This window comes from Zonotrichia leucophrys, chromosome 4 (assembly GCF_028769735.1).
Source record: "Zonotrichia leucophrys gambelii isolate GWCS_2022_RI chromosome 4, RI_Zleu_2.0, whole genome shotgun sequence".
Taxonomy (NCBI): domain Eukaryota; kingdom Metazoa; phylum Chordata; class Aves; order Passeriformes; family Passerellidae; genus Zonotrichia; species Zonotrichia leucophrys.
This window is the reverse complement of record NC_088173.1, coordinates 7017116-7042489: the sequence shown is the minus strand read 5'-3', so window position 1 is coordinate 7042489 and position 25374 is coordinate 7017116. Positions and strand designations below refer to the sequence as shown.

At 42.5% G+C, this 25374-nt stretch overlaps 2 protein-coding genes across 4 annotated transcripts in view; one reads left to right on the top strand and one right to left on the bottom strand.

Moving 5' to 3' along the window:
- GABRB1 (gamma-aminobutyric acid type A receptor subunit beta1) overlaps positions 1-2912 on the bottom strand; it is a 108759-nt gene extending 105847 nt beyond the window's left edge. For all 3 annotated transcript variants that reach the window (XR_010439828.1, XR_010439829.1, XM_064710342.1), the window contains exons 1-3: positions 2794-2912; positions 2604-2695; positions 2461-2528 (exon numbers count right to left, since the gene is read on the bottom strand). Coding sequence is in view for 1 of the 3 variants with exons in the window: in XM_064710342.1 (XP_064566412.1) it covers positions 2461-2528; positions 2604-2695; positions 2794-2873 (240 nt within the window). In the remaining 2 variants the exon portion in view is untranslated. The remainder of the gene's footprint in view (positions 1-2460; positions 2529-2603; positions 2696-2793) is intronic.
- Positions 2913-20238: 17326 nt separating this feature from the next.
- Positions 20239-25374, top strand: part of GABRA4 (gamma-aminobutyric acid type A receptor subunit alpha4) — a 47539-nt gene continuing 42403 nt past the window's right edge. The window contains exons 1-2 of the mRNA XM_064710341.1: positions 20239-20486; positions 20594-20712. Coding sequence (XP_064566411.1) covers positions 20404-20486; positions 20594-20712 — 202 coding nt within the window. The 5' untranslated portion in view covers positions 20239-20403. The remainder of the gene's footprint in view (positions 20487-20593; positions 20713-25374) is intronic.

Genomic DNA, 25374 nt, shown 5'->3' with positions numbered 1-25374 from the left:
TCTCTCTCCCTCTATTTAGATGTATAATATTTACTCTTATTTATGCATTGAGACTGGAAGACAAAATTTAACTCTGTGGGCACCATGACTGGAAATGTGTGCCTCTATCACTCTAGACATAAGTTTTCATGTTTCTGAGGGAAGACAAGAGGTAAGACAATTCCGTCCAATACTGCTAGGGTGAGACTGATTGAACTCTGGTGGATCCAACCAGACTCTCTTGTCAGGAGGACCTCACATGATGTATTGCCTCCCTTACTCCTATGCCTTCAGCAACAAAACTGCACTAGCCAGAGGACACTATAAACTTAGATCTTCTGAAAAACATTTCTGGCTCTGAAGCCACAGAACCGTAGTTTTTACTAAATAAATTTTAAAAAATCTATAAGACAGAGTTTAAAGGAAAAGAAGATTAATGACTTACATGTGACTGCAACATTAAGCATCTCAAGGCTATGATTTCTCAGAAATAAAAAAAGTACCAGAAGAAAGCATTATTTTACTAGGTAAAAAATCTTTTCTTCTTATGCCAAGATATCAACCACCTTGTTTTTGCTATGATGGATGAAATTACTGATCACTGTCCAAAACCAGGCAGACAATCTCTAGCAACACAATAAAGACCTTGCAACACAGAACACCAGATATGGGTATGTACAGGTAGCACTTGTGATATCAAAGCCCTTTTAAACTGATTCAGAATGGAGACTCCATATTTTGCATTCAGGAATGGCTACAGCTACAGCTGGGACCAGTTGCTTACTTCCACTGTGAGATGTGGCATTTTATGAAATGAAAACATTTTCTTACTTTTTGACCAGTTTTAGTCAAGCTGCCCCCTACACACAGACATTAAACAAAAAATTCATTTAGCATATAACTTCTCTTTCCCAGAGGCTGTTCAAGTGCTGGAACAGAGAGGAAAGCTTTGATAGGTACAGGAGGCAACTAAGAAATGCTGTGAGCTGGTGACAATTAATGACAATTAATGCCCTGTAAGATTGCCACTGGAAACTGTCACATCCACCCCCTACAGATTAACAGTACTTCAGGTGTTGAGACTTTACAAGATAAGTTTTGGACCTTTCAGAACAGGTGTTTTTGTGTTTTGCTCTGTTTGGCTTTTTCCAGATGTGAAAGCAGCAATCCCACTGCAGTGTCACAGAAATAGCTTGGAGTTGATTTGTTCTTTGACTGTTTTGATAAGATCTGTGTTCTGTCTCCTCTGCCTTATTTGTGTGGTCTGCACCATGCTCCTCCCTGAAAGTACAACACACGAACAGGAAGACCAGGAGTTGAAACTTGCAAAATGCTGTCTTTGTCTGCAGACCTTGGTATGCTATACACAACGTAACAAATTCTGTTTCCTCCCCACTCTACCACGCATATTCATAAGCAAATAAAACAGCAGCACACAAACAGAACCAGTGATACATATAACAAACAACAGAAATAAACCTAAGAATGAAAGTAAAACGAAAAAAATCAATTAAGAGATTGTTTGCATGGCAGCTATTAACTAATATACCAAGGAAGAAATCTCCCCCCTTCGGGTAAATTACTTTAACAGGCAAATATCACCCAGTGAAAGAAACAGCTGATCAGAACGGAAATGTAAGGTTTCTGAGCTTTTAACTAAGTAGGTGTTCCCTTATGTACAGAAAGCAACTGAGATTTTCAAGTGAGATCAAACACAAGAAAAGAGAGTGAGAGCAAAATGCCCATGATGCTGACTAATTCAACATGATTTTGTACAACGTTCAAACTTGCAACTGATTCATTGTCTTCTTCTGGGAAAAGGCTGTCAAATGAGGCTGGCACTAAAGTCACATTTTTGCTCTTTAAACCTGCTTGCCTATTAGCATTCCTTCCTGCAGGAGAACTGAAATCAAACGCAGTATGTTTCACACCTGTAGCTACGAGACTTCTGATTTTGATAGCAAGAAGCATCCTTATGTACTTATTCTGCAGCGTTGTTATTTTTTCCCCTTCTACAAGAAAGACAGCATTTTCTAGAAGTCCGTATTTTCTCTTTGCACCTTTTACTCAAGGCTACTAGCATGCAAAGTGAACTGTCTAACTCTTTGAATAATTTAACATGAAAACACGCACATCTGGCCATCTGCTGCTACAGTTCAAGAAACTCCAGCATTTCCGACGGCAGCTGCTACTATTACGCAAAGGGCAAACCAGGGCAAGAGGGACGCAGAACCTCAAACCTGCAGCAGGTATTCTGACCGGGACAGGGAGCTCTTCTGAAGTGCCACCACAGACATGCCAACATCATCCCAAAAACGCAAATAACTTTTCCTAGCAACTGCGACGTGCTCGGTTATTTTGTGGCAATGGCAGTGGCTCGGTACACGCACCGGGCTCCCGGCCGCTCGTACCGCGGCTCCGCGGCGGCGGCAGCGCCCGCACGGGCGGGGCGCCGTGGGCTCCGGCCCGAGGGTCACTCACCATGTTGACTTCCGAGACCACGTCGATGCTGGCGATCTCTATCCGCATGCCCACATCCACGGGCGGACCTGCGGGGGGAGCGGGAGGCGGCGTTAGCGCACCTGGGGGACCGGGGCGCGGGTCGGGGGCCGCGGGCGCCTCACCTCCGAAGTCCGGGCGGAGGCGGATGTCGTAGCCTTGGAGCAGCCTGTCCACAGTCTCCTTCACGTAGAACATGTTGCTGGGCCCGTCGGCGCTGCGGGAAGAAGCACAAGCGGGTTAAGGAGGCGGCCGGGCGGCCCCGCGCCCGCCTGTCTCCCTCCCTGCCTCCGTCCGCAGCCCGGCGGCGCTCACCTGCGCGCCGCGCACGCCACGGCCAGCGCCAGCGGCAGCAGCAGCGCCCGCGGGCCGGCCCGCCTCGCAGCCGCCCCCATCCCGGCCGCCGCCTCACGGGGAACGAGCCGCGGTCTGGAACTTGGTGCGGACCGGCGAGGAGAACCAATTCCCGAGAGCGGGACGCATGCGCGGAGCGGAGCGCCACGGCCCCGGGGCGCCCCTCTGCCCGCCCCGGCCGCCCGGGCCCGGCCGGGCCGCGCCCGCCGCGGGCTGCTGAGGGAGCGGGGCCCGAGGGCGCGGCGCCGCAACAGGTACCGCGGCAGCCGTGAGGGCGGCGGGGCCCCGCGGCTGCCGGGGCACAGCAGGACCGAGAACCTCCAGCTGCCGAGGGGAAGGGGCTGCCACTGCCGGGCGCAATCCCCCGCTGGAGCGCCGGCTTCCCGTCAAGAGACAGTGATTGTTGAGGGCGCTTCGGCGTCAAAATTCCCCTCGATGTAATGTTAGCCGTGAAGTGAAAGGGGCGCGGCCATTCACTTCACGGCTAACATGCCACGCAATGGCACGTTTTGCTGCAGGTCGCCTTTTGCCGAGCGGCGGAGGCTTGAGGACAGCGGAGCGCTCGGCGCTCCCGCAGCGGTACCCGCGCTGTCCCGGGAAACTGATCTGGAGTTCCAGTGCTTTAACCAATGTAACTGATCTTGCGTTAGAACTTCTTTTTTAAGACTCTCTGAATGGATGCTGTAATGTAACCTGACCTTTCCTGTGCATCATTACAGTGACTGATCGGAACACTGTGAATAGTTAATGACTTTGCCGGTGCCGCTCACTTTCACTGCACCGTAGTGCAGCAGAAATAACATTTATCCATTTATCCCTATCAGGTTCAGCCCATCTCCTCTGTGCGCTTCACAGCCCTGCGTGCGGTGCCCTTGGGATACGTATTGGATGCTTCTGAGTCTGCTACAGCGTCATGCAAACTTGTTTCTGAGAAATGGCAGACTTGGTGATGTTTCTTGTAGCTGAAATATGCCACGATATTTGAAAAATGCTGGAATATTGATATAGTTTGTGACACACATTCTAGCAATAGTTTTGAGCAGCTTTTGGATCAAAATTTTGAACAATGCATTTTTCCATGAAAATTTGTCCCTTTTGGAGAAGGAGCCCAGCATGCTTCCTGAGAGATTACTATGGGAGTCCTTCGTCTCACATCTGCTTTCTCCAACCACAAGTGTACAAATTTGTGAAAATAACTATTTTATCAGTTCTTTGTAACACTATATAATAAATATTTTCTTTTAGGAGTTTTATATTTTTTTCTTTTCCTCCTAGTTCAGTAATTAGCTGCTGAAAAATGTGACCTCCCAGCTCAACTTGAGAGTACTTTAGGATTGCTGTTTGGAAAGAGATTTGTTCAATTATAATTGGTGAGGCTTGTGTAGGGTGCTTAAAAAAAACATCCTGCCTATAGCTGTCTGCCAAATAACTAAATTGTATCTTTAATTAGAATTGTATCCCACACAGCCATCATAAAGTTACCTGGTTCTTCTGAATTAGGATTTACCATAGAGCTATATATTTTACTTCTTGATAGTAGATACAGCATTACATTTAGCTTTGTCCTAAGCCATGTGAAACTCAATTATGCCTGTATTTAATGGAGACCACTGCTCTCCATGGCTTGCCAAAATCTATCTTAAGGCATAAGTGCAGAGGTCTATTCTATTAGAATTCTTAATCTGCTGCACATTTCAGGGCAGATTTAGTTCAGATGAGCTGTAGTCTGGGCCCTGGACTGAATGCACGTTAGTGGTTGAACTGTTTTAGGTGAATTTCTGATCTTACCATCTGGTCTGAGAAGCCTGTCCTGCAGGTCTCCTGCAATCAGGGATGCCTCAGCCCAGCAAATGTACTTCCAGAAGGGATGAGGATGTTCTTATTGGCAAGCTGGTTCCTCTGAGAGCTCTCCCAACCAAGCTGTCCTGGCTTCTGGACACCAGCCTCAAGCTTCCTCCACTGAACATCCCAAAAATAAGACCCAAACTGTTGAAATTCAACTCCATTTTGTACAGCTTGATTACTGGGAAGATCAGGGCTCTAAACTTGGTTTTTGAAACAACTACAAATATCCTGCAGTGTAGAGACAATACTGAACAGATCCCTCACTACCGGGGGCTTGGGAACAAGGAGATTTATATGGTTTTTAAAAAAAAATACAAAGGAGGAGCTGCAGGGCATTACGCTGCCAGAGCAAAGGGGGTGAGAAGGATTTCTCTTTCCCTATGGGGAGGATGATGGAAACATGTGTGAGACCTGTTTTCCACTAAAAAGATACATTATCAGCAAGACTTCCACTCTCACATGTGTTGCTAGCTGAAGTAGTCAATTAATTAAGAATTTGGATGATCTTTGCAGATCATCTGTTTCTAGGAGAATATAGTATGCTTTTCCAGGCCACCAATGTGGAAGAATTTTGATAAAACACTCCATGTGACATAATTCTTGCTTCAGGATCTCTGTAACAACACCTTGTGCCAAGAGCAAAGGCATCCAAAATGAATGACTATGGGGAAGGGGCTAACACTCAAATATTATGCCTATTGTTTACAAATGTTTTCTAAAAGCTTATACAGGTGATGAGACATCTGGTGATCTGTTTTTGACATGTGCTTAAAATGGCAGCTGCTTCTGCAGCCAATAAATTCGTTTCAAAATGCAGCAGTGTGTCTTTCCATCCACTCCAATGGGGTTTGCTCAAACATCGAGGCTGAGTGAAACCTGGTGGGTACTACACATGACTTTTAGGCATCTTGGAATTTGCTGAGCACCCCAGAATATAGGCAACTAAGTAGGTGGCTAATTTGCAGTTTTGGAAATCAGGCTGCTTAGTGTCCAAAATTCTAGGAGTTTAATCTGCAGAGTTTTGGCATTAGTTTTCAATATTTTTAGTTCTCTCACCTCTGAAATATGAATTATAAATCTGTGGTTTTTAATAAGACTGGATATAACACAGCTGCTATACCGAGAAAAGTGCATGTCCTCTGCATGGAAATTTCCAACTTCACAGAAATAATTAAATATTTCTATTGCTATTACCTTTCCTGTCCACTCTGCCAGTGAATTGAGCTTCCATGGCAGAGCTACCACCCCGACCCATGTGTGCTGCTTAGTGACCCCAGCAGTGTGCTGAGGTGGCATGCGGTCAGCTCACAGCCTATGGGAGCTGCAACCCCATTGTACCAAGCCCAGTTTGGTCTTCTAACACCTGTGGTGGCTTCAATTTCTGCTCCTATCATCTTTTATTATTTCCTCATACTGTTGTTCAAAACCTTGAAATCCTTGCTAATGATAGTGCCAAGTTTCTTTCCCAATCATTTCTACTCTGGGTTTAGTATGTACAGGGTCTATGAGACAGAAATACAACTTGTACATAAGATTTTAAAAATATGTTTTCTGGTCTTTGTTAGACAAGGCAGACCTTTTGGGCGGGGAATAATTTCATATTTGTTCAACATATGTAAGCAATAATAAACTAAACCAATTGAAATCCACTAGTTTTATCATATTAACCATGACCTTTTTTTCATATTCTAAGGCATGTCAAGTACTTACTAGAAGCAAGACAAATAATATTGTCATAAAGCATGATGGAGAAACTATCCTGGGCCAAATGCATGTTCATTTTTTTACCTTCATTATGTTTAATCTTTCAGGATGGCATATTTTTTCTTACACAAATTGATGCTTCCACTTTACTAAATACCTTTTTTGCACTGCTCATTTTAATTTGGCACCAGAAAGTGCACATCATACGAAGATAATGTCCTGCTCAGATAATGTTGGCTAATTAAAAAAAAAGCAAGATCACTGAAAAAGAGGGAAATTTGGAGATTCTTTCAGTGTCCCACTAGATAAGCTCTGTAGGCAGGTGTCCTGGTTTAGGAAGACCACAAGTTTTAAAGAAATAAAGCGGGAAAATGTAAACATTATGGCTATGCAATCTCTCTCTACTGATATTTTGTGCCTTCTTAAAAGTAGAATGAAAGTAGGCATCCCTGTGCTTCTGCTCAAAGCAAATGGGGAGCAGTGTCCCTCATAGTGTAGACTTTGTATGTGGAGGTGGTAACTGAAAATGGTAATTGTGATATTGACAGGTTTTCAGATAGTGCAAATAGGGACTTGCAGACCCTGGACATTCCTAGTCTGTGCCAATTGGAACTGCTGTGTGGATTTTTCATACTACATACACAGCTGAAAGAAAAATGAGAATTAGGATGGGTACAGATTTTTTTTTAACTTGGCACTGAGCAGGCGACATTTTGCAGTAATTATATAAATTATATAAATTCAAAAACTTAGATCAATTTTTTTAGCAATTAAGATGAATGGTTGCTTTTGAAGACTATGAAGTGAAACCTTGAAATTGTGAAATGACTACCTGGGCAGATAAAAAACAAATCTTGTTCATATTTATACATAAAGAGGCGAGTAATGAAATAGGTCACTTATTTCATCTGCTTAGTGATAGTGCTATTGTTGTTTTGTACCTACAGCAATCCCTCGAGTCAAGTAGAGCTTGTGAGCCATCTTCTCAAATGACAGAAAACTGCAAGCTGGAAGTACTTTTAGTGTGCCTTGGGATTTCAGTGCAGCAGCAAAGCTGTGCAAGCGATCGACAAGAGCTGAGGACTGCCATGCTGAACTTGTGCTTTATCCTGGGATCTGTAGGCAGTGTGGTACTGCTACACACTGAGGAGATCACCTCACCCTCACACCTATTTCCCTTTCCTTTGGGTCTCTCAGCAAGCCCTCACTCTTATCTCAGGAAAGAAAAAGGTTCTTCTTTGTGCTCCATTTTCATCCCTCTCTTTATACCCTGTAAAGATCAATTAAGGTCTTTGTACAGTGCATATTCTACTTTGTTTTAAAGGACTGTAAAATGCTTAGGACAGTTATTTTAAGGAATTAATAGTAAATATCAAATGTGTGAATCAGTTACTCACTTTTAATATTCAAAATGAGAGCATATGAGTTATAGGATTTTGTCCTGTAATAATTATAGCCAGGATAATTTAGTGAGTCTTTTAATCATGTCAGCTAAACATATGTACTACTCATTTGAAATCCCTTTTTAGATTTCCCAGCTTTTTGTCTAGACCACCACTCAACATCCATTCTTACCTTAGGGAATTCGCTTCCTCTCAAGATGTGCATGCCCAGTACTGCATCCCTCATGACAGAAAACCCTAGAGCAGCGCGTTTTCTTTCCCTCCCTCCTCATGACCTATGGGAAACAACCTTGCTTCAAAGCCCTTCATCCCATCTGTGAAAGATTCAGAAGCTCCTTCAGCCTCTGATTCTGGCTCAAGAGAAGTAGTAGGGGCTAAAGATTAAGGTCTTTGAGCCAGTTGCTATAGAGATTATAAAAAAAAGACAATTTTAGTTTCTGAGAACAAACCATTCAGGGTAAATAAGGATAGACAAGACACAAGTGTTCAGACAGACATGAAGAAGGTGAAGGCAGCAGTTAGTCTGCATGCATTTGTATAGTTTGTATGGACATATTAACTACAAGGAGCCAGTCATCTTAAGTGTTGTTAGAAAAAGGAAGGCAGTTGATGGCAGCACTGCAGAAGCTGGTTTTAAGGAGGTATTTACAGAACAGAGAATATGAATGATGATATTGATTTCTCATTAAAGGTACTTCAGATGATTCCTTTTATACAGCTCCTAAATTTGAGTTTTTTTCAGTAGTGGAATGTGTCAGAAGCAGGACAGAAAGAGTTAAGAGCTGATATTTTAACCTGGAGAAATTGAGCACATGTATGCCTTTTGATTACAAGCAGCTCCCTTGGTTTTAAGAGGCTGATGCATACTGTGGCAAGGTGCTTTTAAAATTGCAGGATTGAGAACTTTGCTTCTATGCTTTTTAGGCCAGCTCCTGTCTTCATTTGTAAAGGCTGGTTTTTGCCTTTTTTTTTTTTTTTTGGCATATGAAACAAAGCACTGTTAGTTGAATGGCTCAAAAATTATTTTTCTGATAAATGGATTAATTTAACCCAGATTTGCCTTTCCATTGTTTCCTGAAGCAGCTCACTGCAAATCCTTATTAAAATTATCAGGTTATGAATAGTACTCTCATGCTCACAAGCATTTTACCACACAGAGCCACTAGAATGCAATGTGTCTCTTTCTCCCATTTCAGTGATGTGATGCACTCACTACAAACACTTGTGAATGTGAGTCATGTAAATAAGAGCCTAGCTTGTTTTCTTCTAGCAATAAGGGGATAGAATGGCTGAATTTAGTCACATATGCAATTTCTCTGGAGATATGTTCCATAACTGTGTAGCTCAGAGAGTTCCTTTCTCAGGAAGAACCAAGTAAAAACTGAATCAAAATGAAATTTTCTTTGAGAAAATATAAATTTTTGCATTATATACTCTCAAGAAGTTTTGAATTAAAAAATACTCCTAAGCAACCTGGTCTATCTTTGAGGTTAATGCATCTCAGAGAAGAAAGTGAGCTTGGCTCTGCAGTTGAGCAGGAGGTGGGCTAGTCAGCTTCCCCTTCCAATTTCAAGTATTTTGTGGACTTAAAGGGTGGTAACATTGCTTTCTGCCTCTACTTCTGGTTTATAATTCTTCCATAGAAATGGTAGTTCCAGTTCCTTTTCAATCTCCCATAGCTTCTGCTTATTTGGTGTATGATATTGCTGAGAAGGTTGAAGATCCTGGCTAGTTGTTGCTCAAGCTAGTTTTACATTAGAAATTTTGGGGTTTTGACTTAAATCTGATTTGTGATGAAAACTGGTGCTGAACACAGGCCTTTTCTATTGGCCACCACTTCCAGTTTTAAAATCTAATCTACCCAAAATTATTCTTAGTGCACTGAAGACCCAGACTCCAAATCACATACTCCTCAAACAGCCAAGTTCAGTAAGAAAGGAAACAGACATTTTGGTTGAGATTTTATAGTACTTGTTTTTTAACAATATGTAGGTTGTGAATTATATATAAATAATATATATGTACGTTAAAACCCTAAAAAGGAAAAGCTTGAGCAGAGCCAAGAATGGGCATCACAAATAGAAGCAATTCTTTATCTTGCTGTTACACCTGCCTCATGAAAGGTAGGCCTTTTATATTTCATGATCAAGGTTGTCTGCTGCTTCCAAAGATGGAGGTGACAATAAGACAAATTTGCATTGTATTTCAAGAATATGTTTACAAATATGACACCTCTCACATTTAAGAGTGAGTTTTATGGAAAGAGCAAAATATAACAATAAAACCTGCCAGACTGAAAACTTGCAAGCTGCTTTCTTCGATGATGGCAAATTCCCCTGGAATTCTGTTGTCAACTTACAGCCATGAAAATGACAGGATTAGGTACCACCATACACAGTCATACCTACGCTACAAGGAAACAAAGTGGGCATGACTTTAACAAATGCAATAGTCCTACACACCAGCTGCTTGCACACTCCTTTCTTGTCTTAGGAGCACATTTGAAGAGTGAGACAGATGCTTCTGGCTTGCTGAAATAAAGAGCACGTGTGAATCTCTTCTGCTGGGAGTCACTTTGCCATCAGGGAAGTGTAAGACAACAAGTAATTTTACTTCTCTCTTTAAGTGATGTAGGGGTGCAGGTCTAAAATCCATGATTTATATATGTTGTGTGGGCTGGCAGCAGTCACTGGAAGCAGTCCATATACTGAGAAATGTATTGTGCCCTGTCATTTAGCTGCTTTTACCTAGTTGAAAAAGAACCTTAAAATAAAGGCTAAAATAAGTGCAAAATTAAGAATTTGAAGAAAAAAAGAAATTGAACACAAAGATAGAAAATTGGCAAAGATGTTCCTCAGCCAGATCACAGAACTGGGATGCTTTAGTGGTTTTTTAACCCCTATTTGTATCTCTTCCCACTGCAGTGACAGGCACAGGGGCACAAGGATGCTCCCATGGATAACTTTTCTTAGAAGAGGTGTTCTGGAGGAATGGTTCAACAGAGCATGGAGTGTTGCTTTATTCACTGTTCATACATTTTGGAAAAGACTGAACTTTTTATGGCTGCCTTCAAACCCAGCTCAGAGGGTGAAACCATCGTGTCTTCTCTTTTAGAGCAATGAGCAGCATGTTAAAGCTCAGGAAGCAGTAAAAGGTGAGATAAGGGATGCAGGAGCATCCCCTTGTTTCCTTGAGCTTTTCTTGAGCAGCATCAAGCATTTGTGTGATGTCAGTATTAGCTTCAGACAGTTTTCAGTACCATTTTGGGACAGGAGTGAATAGAGGTTGAAAGAAGATTTAGTTTTGTCTGCAGAAGAGGCCAAAAGAACAAATATTAATATATTAATGATTTGGAAACCTTTTTCTCTCATCTTTTCCTACTGTAAGGGTTGGTTTAGCAATCTTTCACATGATTTGACTTCTCATACTCTCAACCTCTTTGTTGTGTCTTCCTTTCTCTTGCTGTCTCCTTGCGTGGCTTGTTCTTTGATTCAGAGTGTTTCTCTCCCTTCAGCTGGGATATTAAGGCTTAATTTTTACTTCAGTTCAGAACATTATCAAGGTTTTAATTTCAGAAAATCTGCAAAATGTGTTTTAGCGAGAGGTGCTAGGCCATGTGAGTGGCAGACAAGTCAAATTCCTTTTCACTGCCCTTTGAGAAAGCAAAATGTTGCCTGCCTGTAGTCAGAAAGGGAACTGAAGAATAAGAAAATTTGTATAAGGGAATTAAACTGCAATTATGAAGCTATAAGAAAAGAAAGTATTTTAAATATAGAGAAAATCCCAACGCTATAGTAAATAAGGAACTCAGAATGAAAAATGCTATCTTGTTATGATCCAGAATCACCCACATGGGTGGCAGGGTTTTTGTTTACTTCAGTGAGTTTTGGAGCAGGTCCTAAACGACCCTAGTATATAAACCAAACATAAGTCAAGGAAGATTTTTACTTCTTGGGAAAAGAAAAGATCACATATAGCTTTGGGTTAATAAGGCAGCAAGAGCACCTTATCCATCCTCTAAAAACCATTCATCCTGTGAATTCTGCCTCCTGGAATTGTGTATTTTTCTCTGTTAAATATTCAGCTTCCTTTTTGTCCCTTGGATTTTCCACCCACTCATTTTCACCATTAGAAGTGGAAGTCTTCATTTGTCATGTCTGAGTGGGCTAAGAGGTGATGGTGAAGGCCTGCTCACAAAGACAGGGTTTTTCTCAGAGAGTGTTAATCTCATGTACTCTCATATCTGTGTCCAGCAGAGAAATATTTAGAAAGCTGATTAGGTATTAAACATCTGAAATAAGACTTGAAGTTGACAAAATGTCTAAACTACTAAGGACATGGGCATTGGTTAAATACTGACCTATTTGGTAATAATACTTAGTATTTCTAAACATTTTAAAATCCCTGTGTGCATTTGAACTAATTAATGCCTTCAAATATCCCTACAAATATAGAAGGCTTTTCTAAAATTTGAAGAACAGGAAATTCAGACATGGAAGTGTGGGGATGAAAATTTTAAATGCAGATTTGGGTATTCACCTCCACAAGGTCTGTGTCAGTCTTATGTATAAATTGATGCATGCAGACTGAACTACCCTTGTTAGAAAATTTGGCCTAAATGACTTATCCAAGGCTACAGAATTCAATGGCAGAGCTGAGAAAGGATCCAAGGTACCATAATATTTCTGGTTTTAAGTGCATTGTGCCCTGTGAATTTTATAATTATAATAATGATTGTTTTTCATGCCATTCTTGAAAAATTCAATCTAATACTTAAGATATTTAACACTGCAGCTGGACTGGATCAACCCTATGGTTTACACAAACTAGTACATTCTGAGACTGTGTCCAGGAGTTCATATTGGTACTGTTGTAAACTACTGAAAGTGGACTTGTCACTGCACATCAATTACCTTTTGATTCATACTCTTGGGTAAAAGCAAAAGGGTGTTGCACTTTGTCAATTATTGTACTTCTTTCACTCTGTATAGGAAGTATTTCCCTTCATAAGAAATACTCCAAGGATAAGAAGTAATCCAGGAAGATTGAAAAGGGTGAGGAACTCCTCAGAGGCTCCGGACCTACTTGGGCTTGCTACAAGGCTGGCTGTGCTTTGAGAAGTTTGGACCAATGACTTCTAAAAGTCACTTCCATGCTGAATTACACTGCAATTTCCGTTGTGTGGGAAGGGGAAGGGGTGGAGACTATGCAGTGGATATACAGAGATTATACAGTGCATATACAGAGACTATACAGACTATACAGAGACTATACAGAGATTATTCACTGGGCAAGAGGTGACCTAGCTCCCCATGTTGCTGTAGAATGGGATTAGATCCCTCTTGCTTGCCACTGAGGACATGGCCTCCTGCTAGGCTACCACTGTAAAATGCCTCTCTGGGAGAGTAGTGAAGATCTGGGAACTAGTTATGGAAAGCAGCTAACAAATATCTTATCTTGTCAAATGGTCTTAGCAGCCACTGCTGTCAGCAGGAGGGAACAGCACACTGTGCATCCCAAGCAGTTCTCAGCTCCTTGCAAATGATACTAAGGTACTCCTCAAAATACTTGAAAAAGTACTTAATTTTTTCTCTTTTCTACCTGCTCATCATTTCACTGTTTTCTTTGCCTGATGCCTTTTTATTGATGCCTATAAAACAAAACCACCTGCCTTGTGCTGCCCACTGCTTCTACTTTCCTTTTCTTTCTGAGGATATGAAATTTTTCCTCAGTAATGTTGAGATGGGAGTAATGCCACTCCATGCAACAACCACCAGATGGTAATGAAGAGCAGACTAGTTGAGTGTCTTTTGTAGCTTTAGTGTTTTGCCACAGTGGCAAATTTTGCTTTTACTAGCAGAACTTACAGGTTTAAACACCAATTTGTTCAGCTGCTTACCTCTGGGCCAGTCTGCTTGGCAGTTCTATTTGTATTATCCCCCCAATCATTCTGTTTGCTTTTATACTAAAATATGTGAAAGGGAATATTCTCTACCTAATGCACAAATGCTGATATTATTATTTAGTACAAAAATGTTCTTATTATAAGGAAGGTTTAACTATATTTGGTGTATCACTATATGAGCTATCTCTTATGAGAAAGTAGATGCAGAACACCTTTAAGTGAGTGTATTCCTTGTGTCTTCTGCTGCCATTATATTTATCCAAATGTTATGAAGGGTGTGCCTCTTTCAAGGTAGAAAGGAAAGTCTGTAACTGTGCATGCTTGATGTCAGCAAAGGGAGCAGTGTTGAGAAATGAACCAAACCACAGCAAAGTTCTTAGCTGAACACCATTGTCAGTGAAGAGGTGGTGTTGAGCACAGCTCACCAACCCCCCAGCATGGCAACATGAGGGAAGAGCAGCATCAACAGGGCCTCTTAAGCACTGCTAGCCCCAGACCTTTGAGTACCAGAAGTCAGCCCCACAGGGCTCATGAGATTCAGAAGTCTCAGTTTTACTTACCTGCCTGCAGGATTTTGGGTTCTTTATTTTTGCAGTACTTGTAAACCATCTAGGTCAATTTTTCAGGTTTTTCCTGGCACTATACAATCCAGAGACTTTGCAACTCTTTCCTTTCCTCCTTTTAAAGAAAAATGAGGCTCCTCCTCCTTTGGCGCAAGCCAGGCACCAGGAAGGCAGGGAGAAAATCACTGGAGCTGTTGCCAATGGCTTCACTGTGGCTTCCATGGAATATTTAAGTCACTCCCCAGGTATCTGCCCATGACTCATAAACTTCTGGGATTAGTAGACATGTAATGACTGGGAACAATGAAGCCTTCCAGGAAGGCAGTTTGTTGGTGCATCTTCTCTCTTGTTCCTTCTGGGAGCAGTTGCCAGCAGCAGGATGCAGCTGTCTTAAAATCAATAGGCAGAGCAGCAGGCTCAGCCTGAAAGCAGGAATCTGAAGGAGACTGCAAGTGGGAGCATCCTGCCTTCCTCCCCTCTCCATCTGAGCTACGGCAGCCCCCACAAACTTCCCTCCTCATCCTCCTGCCCCTCTCTGCCCTGCCTGTTGCTTCTGAGTGCTGCAGGAAGTGTGCAACTGTTGCTCGTGGCAACCAAAAATTTTTGACACATTTTGTATTAAATGTGGGAGCCCTGACAGGGAAAGGCAAGCTACAGGGCAGTGTCTTCCCAGGTTCCTCCCCACAACCTTGGCTGCCACGTCCTTCACCTCAATGAAAGAGAGACACATTTGTATTGCTTTTAGGAACATCTGCATTTCCCCCTGCATGAAGAGGGTTTTCTTATCTTGTTTTTCTGGAGATGCCCATTTTAGAGACAGAAATCAGGAGATCTCCTCGATTTCCCACTTTGCCAATGAGGACATGACTACAACTTGTCCTGATGGCCCCGGCTGCAGATATGACATGGGTCAGTGATGTGTCAAATTATATGAGTGTGTGTGCCAGGAAAGTATTGGGGTCAGATGAGAAAGAAGACATGAAGGCACATGAATCCTCTAGTGCTTTCTTGGTGACAACACTTTTTTGCCCCAAATTGCAGTTCCTGCAGTGAATGCTTCCACTGAGACTCCCCTTAAATATAAAGTTCACAGTTTACCTCCTTAAACATCCATGTGTCAATCACTATAATCCATATAAATCTTCTTGCAATCAGTAATAGCAATATATACATGTGTGTGTGTATATATATATTTATATTTGGTACTCAAAGGATTTTCTAGTCTTATTGCAAGCAATCAAGGACATATGTGTTAAAATAACCATGGTACTGTAGAGCAGTCTTGTAAATACCATATGTCAGAGGAAAAAATACACAGCTAAATGCATGTCGGCATCAGCTCCTGCAGTTTCGTAGGAGTTCTGGCCATGGAAGTGAAGCAAAGCTGGGCCAGCTGGAGGTTCAATTTTACACAGAGCTTATGCTGTGCTCTGAAAAGACAGGTGAGGATGTGACTAGAAAAATGACCTGGGACACAGCAAACTGGAATTAAGCTCATGTTCTGCTGCAAATTTCTTATATTGGAAGCAGTTACATTTCATGCATTGTGTTGCATTGCCACTTTTTGTGTCTCTATCCCCAGAGAAACAGAAATAACAGTACTTTCTTGTATTTAGTCCTTACTTAGTCTTGTTTATCTAGACTGTAAGTTCTTTAGAGAGGCAAGTGCGTAGGTAAAAACTTTGTGATCAGATACTGAAATAGGAACCTGGAAAGAAAATTTCGAGAACTACATTGGGAAAGGGAACTATGGGAAAGCTGGAACGGGAAGAAGACACAGAAAGAGCTTATTATCTTAGTGTTCCCAGAGCAGAACTTAGGCTTCAATCAATAGACCCAAAATCTATATTCCTTAACCATAAGCACATCACTAGAGGTGTGGTCAAGGCCCACAATGTTCTGGTATCCTCCCTGACTGAAAACTCTTCCCTGAACAGGTAGTACAGACTTTCCCTGAACTCCAGATCAAAGTTTTGATAAAGCCAAGGCATGCAGGTTTCCATGATCTCTGTAATCAGTGTGGGTGTTGGAGAAGAAGGGAATGAAAGACCCTTTAGTTAGTACAGTAAAGGTATCTATATATTTTCTTGGTCATTTGCCAAAAAATGGATCGAGGGTATGCATTTTCCAAAGAATGCATACTCAACCCCTGATTTTTTAAAAAGGATGTATGTGAAGACAAGTTGTTGGTTCAAGATTGTAAGGAACTCTACTGATATGGATAGAAACTAAAAAATCCAAGAAACCAACAACTTACCTATTTAGATAAAGAAAAATTGAGATACTTGGCAGTGATCCCAGTTTTATCTTTATTCTAACAGTTAGAGGTTTTTAACTATGCAACATATAGCTGGGCATTAAAGATTTTCACAGCCTTTTTAATCCTAGCTTGTCTGTCTTCATGGATTTGATGCCAAAACTAAATCAGGTAAAAATCAGCTGAATAATTAAATCTGCTGGGGGAAAGGATGGAACCTATGATTTGTCTATATAACCTGTAGTGTTGATAGAGCCTATGGTTTACAAAGGGGGGAAAAAGCAGAAAAACCAAAAATTACAAACCCTGTAAAGCTTAGATAATGATTAACACAAGAAAGTAACTGACTTCCTTTTTATTTCCACTTAATCTGATGGTAAAGTAGAAATGGGAAGGGTGATAAGAAAATCTGCTTCTCTGTGTTGTAACAAATAAAAATTATTAAGCGGTACTTAAGATCCATAGCTCTGGATAAACCTTCTTTTGAGGCTTGGCCAGAATGTCTGCTTCATCAAAAATCATTAGTAGGATACATCAGTAGAGGGACAGAAAAAAAAATTCTATTTAAAAAATTCAAGTGCTTTCTGAGCATATGGAGCCTGGCAAAAATAGTCCCCTTCTTACAATAGTCCCCGATGGGTGAGATTTCTTCAGAGAAATCTTGGAAGAATTGATGGTAAAAGCTGGAGAAGCTGGGAAAATGCTGAATTCAGCAAACACTTTTGGGGACCATCAATCCAGCCTGTGACCACTAAATCCTTCTGGGAGTCATCAAGTTATTTTAGAGAGATGATATAACCCAGATATTCTGTGAAGAGATCAAAGACCATTTGAAGCAGTACTTTTCAAAACAGCATATATCTGCTGGTGACAAAGAAGAACCTCTGGAGTTTCTGTGTGTTTATGCTACAAATACATTACCAAAAAAAACCCAGAATAGCTCTTAAGTTGTAATTGAGAAAACATTGAAATTTACCAGGGCAATGCATACATCAGAAGTAATAAACACTCAGAGGGGCTATATGTGGCTTACGGGAATGTTTACTGTAATTTTGAACTGCTTTAAGTTCCTTTTTCCTTAAAGTCTAGTTTTGTAAATGCTTCATTAATCTACAAATGATTCAGTTTTTCAGATATCAAGGACAACATTCTGGTTTTGGTATTAATCTTATGGATTTCTTGATAATCATTGCTGAATTTAAGGGAGATATTAACAACTCATGAATTGGAGGTGTTTTAGATTAATTTTCTAAATTTATACAAAGTGAATTTTCATTAGTTTTAGCACCTGTTGGGAGTAAATGCAGTCCTGTGGCACCCAGATACTGCATCAATACAATCCAAGGCAGGCTTGGTATGACAGGAGGGCACTATGTCTACATTTTCTTAGAAAAAACAACATGAGCATCCTTTTAGAAGCCCTGAATATTTCTTGCCCTTGCACGGTATGTCCACAAATCTTGTAACCTGATGTTACTTTTACTGAATGTTACTCACTGAAGTACCTGTACTGAAGAGACAAAAAGTATCAATAATGTTGTTCTTTGTTCTGAAGAACTTGGAAATCATTCAAAGACCAGCTCAGTTCCTAGAATTGATGAAAGGGAGAATTTCTTTGATTTCTAGCTGTAGCAGAACTACTGACTCCGGGCATGGCTTTGAGAGAGGGTTCTGTGATAGCATTTCTCACAACGTTCATGTGGGGAGATCATTACTGGTGAATACCACTAGATTTTCTATTTCAGCTCACCCAGGTGTCTATACATATCCAGAAGGTATTAAAACAATCTAAACACAAGGGTGTCCCAGCTCTGCCTGGGTGTTTGTTGTCTTCCTCAGCAGCTGCAGTAAGTGACAGTGCCGTAGAGCCACGTTTTGCTCCAAGTTTGTGACTAACCAGCAGGATTCTGCCCAGTTCTCAATTACCCTCTATTGCCCTGACTTTCATTTTTTGAGTTTCACTTCTGTCAGCAAAATTTAACTGATGTATCCCTATATAAGATAATCTCAGTAGGAAATATTTTCAATATTCTGCAATAAGGGTCTACTTTTTATTTCAAGGGAGAAAAACTTGACACTGTCTTTACTGGAGATGAGTTCTCAGTATCCCCCTGGCATAGTCCATGCTAGAGCAGAAGGTTGATCCAGAGAAACAAATCACAACACTTTACAGAAGATCCCAAGTGGCTGATTAACCCAGAGAAATTTATCTGACTCTGGTGAAATTAGACTTCTGAAGAGCTGTTCATCCATCCTTCTGTTGTTCCTGATCAGATTGCTAATGGAGACAGAGCAGTGGACTCTCTCTGTTGTGCTGGTTTTCACCTGTGTGTGGAGTTAAACAGAGCCTCATCCCAAGAGCTGAAGTGACCTTGGTGTGACATCGCACCGTCTGTGCTGTCCAGGTTTGTAAATACTGCACAGGGCGTGTACGCCATCCATAGGCAGGCGGCCCCCTCGGTGACGTTTTGGCAGCACATTTGTCATTCCACTAAGGCAGTCAGATCACAATCCTGTAAAGCAGTCAGGAGATGAGGATCCTTGTCAAAATCTCAGGAAGCAGACTAGTAATCTGCAGAGGCCTGAATAGGGCTTTTAAAATTGGAAGCAGAACTGACTGCCTAGACAGAGTTTTTGAAAGATAAACAGCGTCAGCAGGCTAAATGGATTTCAAGCACAGCTTTAATTGTTTTTCAAGCGAATCAGCAAAGGGCACCCTAGCTGGAGCAAGCTCTGAAGTACAATCAGGAAGATTTCAAATGTACAGTGGTTTTGAAGATGATCAGGCATTTCAGTGCTAAAAGATACTGTAGTAAGTAATGAAGAAAGACATTTTACGGTCGGCATTGACAGTAAAAGACATGTAGTCATTGAGTCAATTACAATACCTGCCCTATGTGCATGATGAATTTCACCACTCTCATTAAAATTGACATGCACACTGATTTTCAAACCTCAAAGATTGTCTCCGCAGCACACTTGATCAGAAGAACAAGTTGTTTATTGCCAATACTTACTGCGTGTGGAACACACCCCATTCTCTTCCTTTCCCCCAGTCTTCCCCCTCCACCCAACCATCCCAATAGCTTGTGACAGACTAACAACACTTCTGAGTGGATTTCACTGTAATTCTTCAGAATCCCTTGGACCTTGCATAATGGAATTTTTTTGGGTCACCAAATCATGTTTCCTAATTATAGGAATGATAAGAAAAGAAAAAAACCCATCAGATATAATGTGAAACGATTCCCTTATTCTGGCTTTTTTTGCTTTTAGAAACCTGGGATAACCCACTCGCTTCCATCTGTTTTGGGCGCGCTCTGTTTTAACCTTGAAGTCAAAGCTTTCCTTCACCTCCTCTTCCTACCTCTCTCCTGCCAGCTCCTCTCCTGCCGGAGCGGAGAGACCCTGCTGCCCCCAAGCCCTCCTCGCTGGGGAATCATTCTCCCCCGCCCGCCCCCGCTCTCGGTTTTGTTCCCCTCGCGGGGAGCAGAGGCGATCGGGACGAGCGGGGGCTCCGCCAGCGCGGGCACCCCCGCGACGCCCCCGGCCGCCGTTCCCGCGCTGTCACGCACCCCCGCACCGCGCCGGAGGCAGCGGCGGCCGCCGGCCGGGCCGTGAGGGGAGCGCGGGGCGGAGCGCGGGGCCGCGGGCGGGGCGGGGCGGGGGCGGGCGCGGGGGGAGCGGCGGGCCCCGGCGCCTGTTGCCCCGAGAGAGTTAACGGTGCGGGGAAACTCGCTCGCCGCTCCTCCGCCCGTGCCGGGCGCTTGGCAACCGGGGCGCCGCGCATGTGGGACCGCCGGGGGCCGCCGCCCCCCCGCCGGGCCCCGCGTCCCCCTCCCCGCCCCGGACAAGGCGTTTAACGTGCCCAGGAGTGAAGTATGGCATGCAAAGATGGTTTCTGCCAAGGAGCCAGCCATCGCCATGTCCTCGGGTCTCTCCATCGCCCTCCTGCACTGCCTGTGCCTGGCGACCTGGTGAGTAGCCCGGCGGCGGCGGCGGGGGACCCGGGCGGCCGGTCCGGTGCCGCCGCTCCCGCGGGCTCCCGGCGGCTCCGCTCACCCGCTCCCTCTTTGCCTCGCAGTCTCACCGGGCCGCCAGGGCAGACCAAAAAAGAGGAGAAATTGTGGCCGGAGAATTTTACCAACATCCTGAACAGCCTCCTGGATGGCTATGACAACCGGCTGCGACCGGGATTCGGGGGTACGGTGGCGGCGCGGTGCCGGCGGCGGGCGGGGGGTCGCTGGGCTGGGGCGGGGGACGCGGCGCTCGGACCGACCCGCTGCTGACCGAAAACGTGGGGGTGTGTCCCCATCCGTGCTGCGGGGTCCGAACCCTCCGTGAGGGGCCGGCGGCGAGGCAGAGGCTGGCCCGAAAGCCCGGGGGTGCTGCGCAGTCCCGGCCGCGGGGGCCCCGCTGGGGCGGTCCCGGGCTCAGCCCCCGCTTTGCTGCTCTGCCCACATCCCGGCATCGGGCGGCTGCTGCTGCGCTGGAGGAAAAAATAAGCGCTGAGGCTGGTGCGCGTTGGCTTGGTAGGGACGGAGTGACCTGTCTGTCTAACACCCATATTCCTCTCGGTCTTGGCAGGTTTTGGCCCGTAAATGCCACGATCGGGTCCTAAAAGAAACAAGTGTACTTTTAGCAGCCTAGGAGGTTAGGTCTGACGGATTCTGTTCCCCTAGTTAGGGAAAAATCAGAGCTCAGGTGCCAGTTCTTTACCACAGTTGCTGAAATTCCAGGTTTGATTTAGAAGTCGTAGACTTGATGGCTGTATAGGAATTAGACGTGGCGGGGTTTTAAATTTGCCTTCACCTGTGCTCTGCGTGTGGGGGTTTTGGGCCTCTTCCTTTCCCCAGGCTGTTAAGATGCAGTTTTGTGGTGCTGAAGAAGCAGCCGGACTTGCTGTTCTTTATGATTTTGATGTTTTTGTGCAGGGTCTTGGAACCAAAAATTATTAAGATCCAGGCAAAATAAAGGTTTATTTTGTAATCTGGAATGGAGGTATTAAAAACGCAAATTTGAAAGTAAAAGTAATTTTAAAATATTAAAAAATGCTACAGACCTTTTCATGATGCTCAGAGCTGTAATGAGGTTTTTATAGGCTGCTTCCAATACAGGATTGAATGAGATCCTTGCGTAGGTTTATGTTGCAAAATACTTTCTTCCTCCTCTGAAAGTACCTTCTCCATACATGTGATCCATCCACACTGACATGTATGCCAGCACATTCCCCACATGCCATATGCAGTGCTCTCACATGCATGATTGTTATTGTCAAAGGAGAGCACCTGGCACCCATGGACCACTCTCATTATTTTGAGTGTGTGGAATAAATGAGGCCTTCTTAAGTTAGCTTACACATCAAGTGAGAAGGAAGCTAAATTTATTAACACCCGGAGGAGTCATTGGGAACTGATAGTCTTTTGCAATTTAGTCTTTGTGGAGAGGTTACAGACACTTCTGCACGCGTACAAGAGATGTGCTAAGTTTGGCATCATTTTAGGTTGAATGCCAAGTAATTAGTCATCTAGAAAAGATGCTTTATGAGCATTATCAGATTTCCAAAATTAAACAACCACTAAATATGTAATATATGGTGATTTTTATTTTAATACGGTTGTCCTTTGCAAGATGTTTTGCAAGAGTAGGTATTTTTCCCCTGTAAGTGTGGAAGACTTTCAGCAAAACGCAATCAAGGAGAAAAAGTTCATTGTATCTTCTTGAACTTTCACCTTGGGAATATTGAAGTAAATGAGAGAGGGAAGCAAAAACTCAGATTTCAGCCTGGGGAAAACATCTCTGGGTCAATATTTCACAAAATGGATACTATTTGGCTTCTTCCTTCCTCATAACCATCTCTATGGCTAACATTTAACCACTCATCTCTGAGTTTTGAACTTTTAAGTAAAACATGGAGGAAAATGCTTTGGTTTTAAAAATGATGCTTGCCTCCCTAGCTCCTTACAGTGAAAATTATCTACACCCGATTTGGGAAGAACAACTTTGGATTAAAAAACCCAAACAACAAAACCAACCAAAGAAAGAAATTTCTGTAACTGATCAGATTTCACTTTTTGACATTGCTCAGACTAATAACTACAGACTATTTATTCAAATAGAGAATACAAAAATCAACTTTTACCTTTATTTTGGGGCTTTTTCCTGATAAATCTTTATCAGAAGTGGGATTTGTAGCTTGAAAGTGGGTCACTCACTAGTTTATAGCATTGCAAAAAAAATGTCAGAGCGGATGGGAATATTCAGAGATGGAAAGTGTAATGTGTTTTGGTAATGTTAAAGCTACATCACCTTCTGATGAACAGCAGAATACTTATTTTTGTTTTTTTCTTGAAGCTGATTCACCATCTAGTTTTCACAGGGCCTGAAATGAAACGAAAGTTTTATTTTAAGAACAAAAGGCCTCACAGAGAACTAACTGATGCTGATTTTAAACTTCATATTGATGAAAATATTTCTAATTCTGGCACAAATTATGTTTAAAATCAGACTCGGGGAGGTAGCCAAATTCTGAATTTTGCTGGCATGTTACAGCATTACCACAAATAAAAATACATGAAGATAATTCACACGCGGAGCAAAGTAGAAAATGTTTGATTTTGGAAGTTGCCTACAACTGGATCAATATTCTCCATACTATCATTAATTTGCACAATTTTTGGTAGTTTTGGAGGAGAAGTCAAATTGCCTCAGCATGCTTACAATGTCGACGTGGTCTCCCAGGAGAGTTGTGAACACCAGTGGAGTATGTGGAAGCTTCTCTTGGTGGTAGATATGCATTGACACCTTGAACCATAAGTTCACTTAATTAAATGAATTTAACAAACTTAAAAAGTTGCTGTCACCTTAAGATGCACTGCGAGGTTTGGTAGTGTGAGAAACAAAACCAGAAGTGTTTATTAAAAAGGTTACTAAAAGACCATTTATGTGAAAGTTCAATTAAGCTGAGGCAGGGGGAGAATCTAACTCTCTAGATTTGCTACTCTTAAGTAGCAAAGAAATGTCACCTAGCAATTGAATGAAATAAAGCAGAATGGGCAGTTTCATGTAGGAAAGGAAAAAAGCCCTGCAACTGCTGTCAGGAAGACTTTAAATGCATAAGAGTTTTGAATTTGGGTAGATGGAAGGTATTTAGAGACTAATGAGTAAAGTAATGCTGTATGATGTTTGAAAATAGTGTGATGGAAGGGAAGTTAGTTCATTCCCTACACTGTATGTTCTGTTATACCCTTATCCTGAATTTCTGCATGCAATTTATAATCCAAGGAGGTTTTGTGGTCAAAACCAGTCTGTAAAAACAGTGTTTTTACAGAAACTGCTTCTAGTGACATTAATTAAAATCATCTGCTGGAAAACTTCGAGCGTACTACCAGAGTACTATTTTGATTCAGCTGTAAAAGTTTGAAGTAGAAGCATTTCTAGCTAAACCCTGTCTACAGTTTTCATCTGCTTTTAAAATTTTGTATATTACATTAAATTTCAGAAGCTGTACTTTCTCTGGAAATCACCTTATTTTCTGGTCATTAGTTTCAAACTGACAGTAGAAGTCCAAAGTCTTTGAAAGGAGCCTTATTCACTTGAAGTAAAAAGCCTGGGTCTGATTTGCCATTTTAAACCCTTGCATGGTTTCTGACTTTACCTGAGTGACTCTTGACATTAGTAAGGGCCTGCAAGAGCTGATTCAAACCTGTATTGGATAGTAACTTTGAAAAATATGCTGATGTCTTTGAAATTGGCATGATACAGTACCTAATCACACTTAAACCTGGACTTAGAGATGTAGGAAGGAATAAGGAGACTGAAGCTGATGAGGGTGACAAGACTGCGTGCTGCTGTGTATCTGCTAATTTTAATGAATTGTGCCTTTCAGACAACATCTGATCTCTGGCATCTTGCTTTTACTGGCCAGTTGTATGGCCAGACCAAAGAAAGAAAGTGGTGTGTGACTCGCCTCCTGCCCCAGGCTCTCAGGCTGGCTGTGGAGCCCACTGACCACAAGCTGTGGCATTGCCCACAGCCTGCTGCTGATGTGTTGTGGTGTGGTTGCCCATCAGCTGGTGAAAGATGGAGCCCTCTCCCTTCCTGAGTTCTGTTAATTTGTGTGAGGTAGAACCTGGCATAAGTTTTGAGTCTCACTATCGACTACTGGTGTTAGCTCTGTGGCTTTCTCTTTGGAAATTGCCACATCCGCTGCTGGCTCCTGAATAGAAGGAATAGGACTGTGTTCATCCATTTCCCTCTTCCTCCCTTTGTGTTCTTTCCCATGATCTTGTGATTGAGTGCAGCTCAGTAGTGCAGCTGAGTACTTGGTGGAATTAAATATATTGGCCATTGTCTCCCCTAGGAAGGGTAGGAGAAGGATTCTGTGCCCCTTTAGTCTGTGTGTTGTTCAGCTGATGAACAGCATTTCTGAAGAGTTTCATTTCCTGTCTATGCAGGACTTTAGTCAGAAAATAAACACAGAATACATTTGAAGTGCAAAGGCAATTTTCTCTTTTTAGAGAAAATAAAAATATCTGCATGATTATTTGCTTTTACTAGGAACTCAGGCGTACCTTAAAGGTTCCATTGCTCAGTATAATAGATATTATAATTTATTTTTACTATTTAGATTGCAAATGGACTTGAAGTGAGCATTGAAAAGGGAAGTGGGTCATTTTTTTTTCCCGGCAGTTGTCCATTCTTTCTCAGCTGGTGAAAGTTGATGACTCAAAGCTTAACAGGATATGGTGTTAGATACCTGTAGGTGACAGATTTGAATTTGGCCTCGGTTAGTAATGCTTGAAGTCATTACCATCTGTCTGTTGTTCAGTGATCTATGTAAAATTAGCTGATATTCTTAGTCCA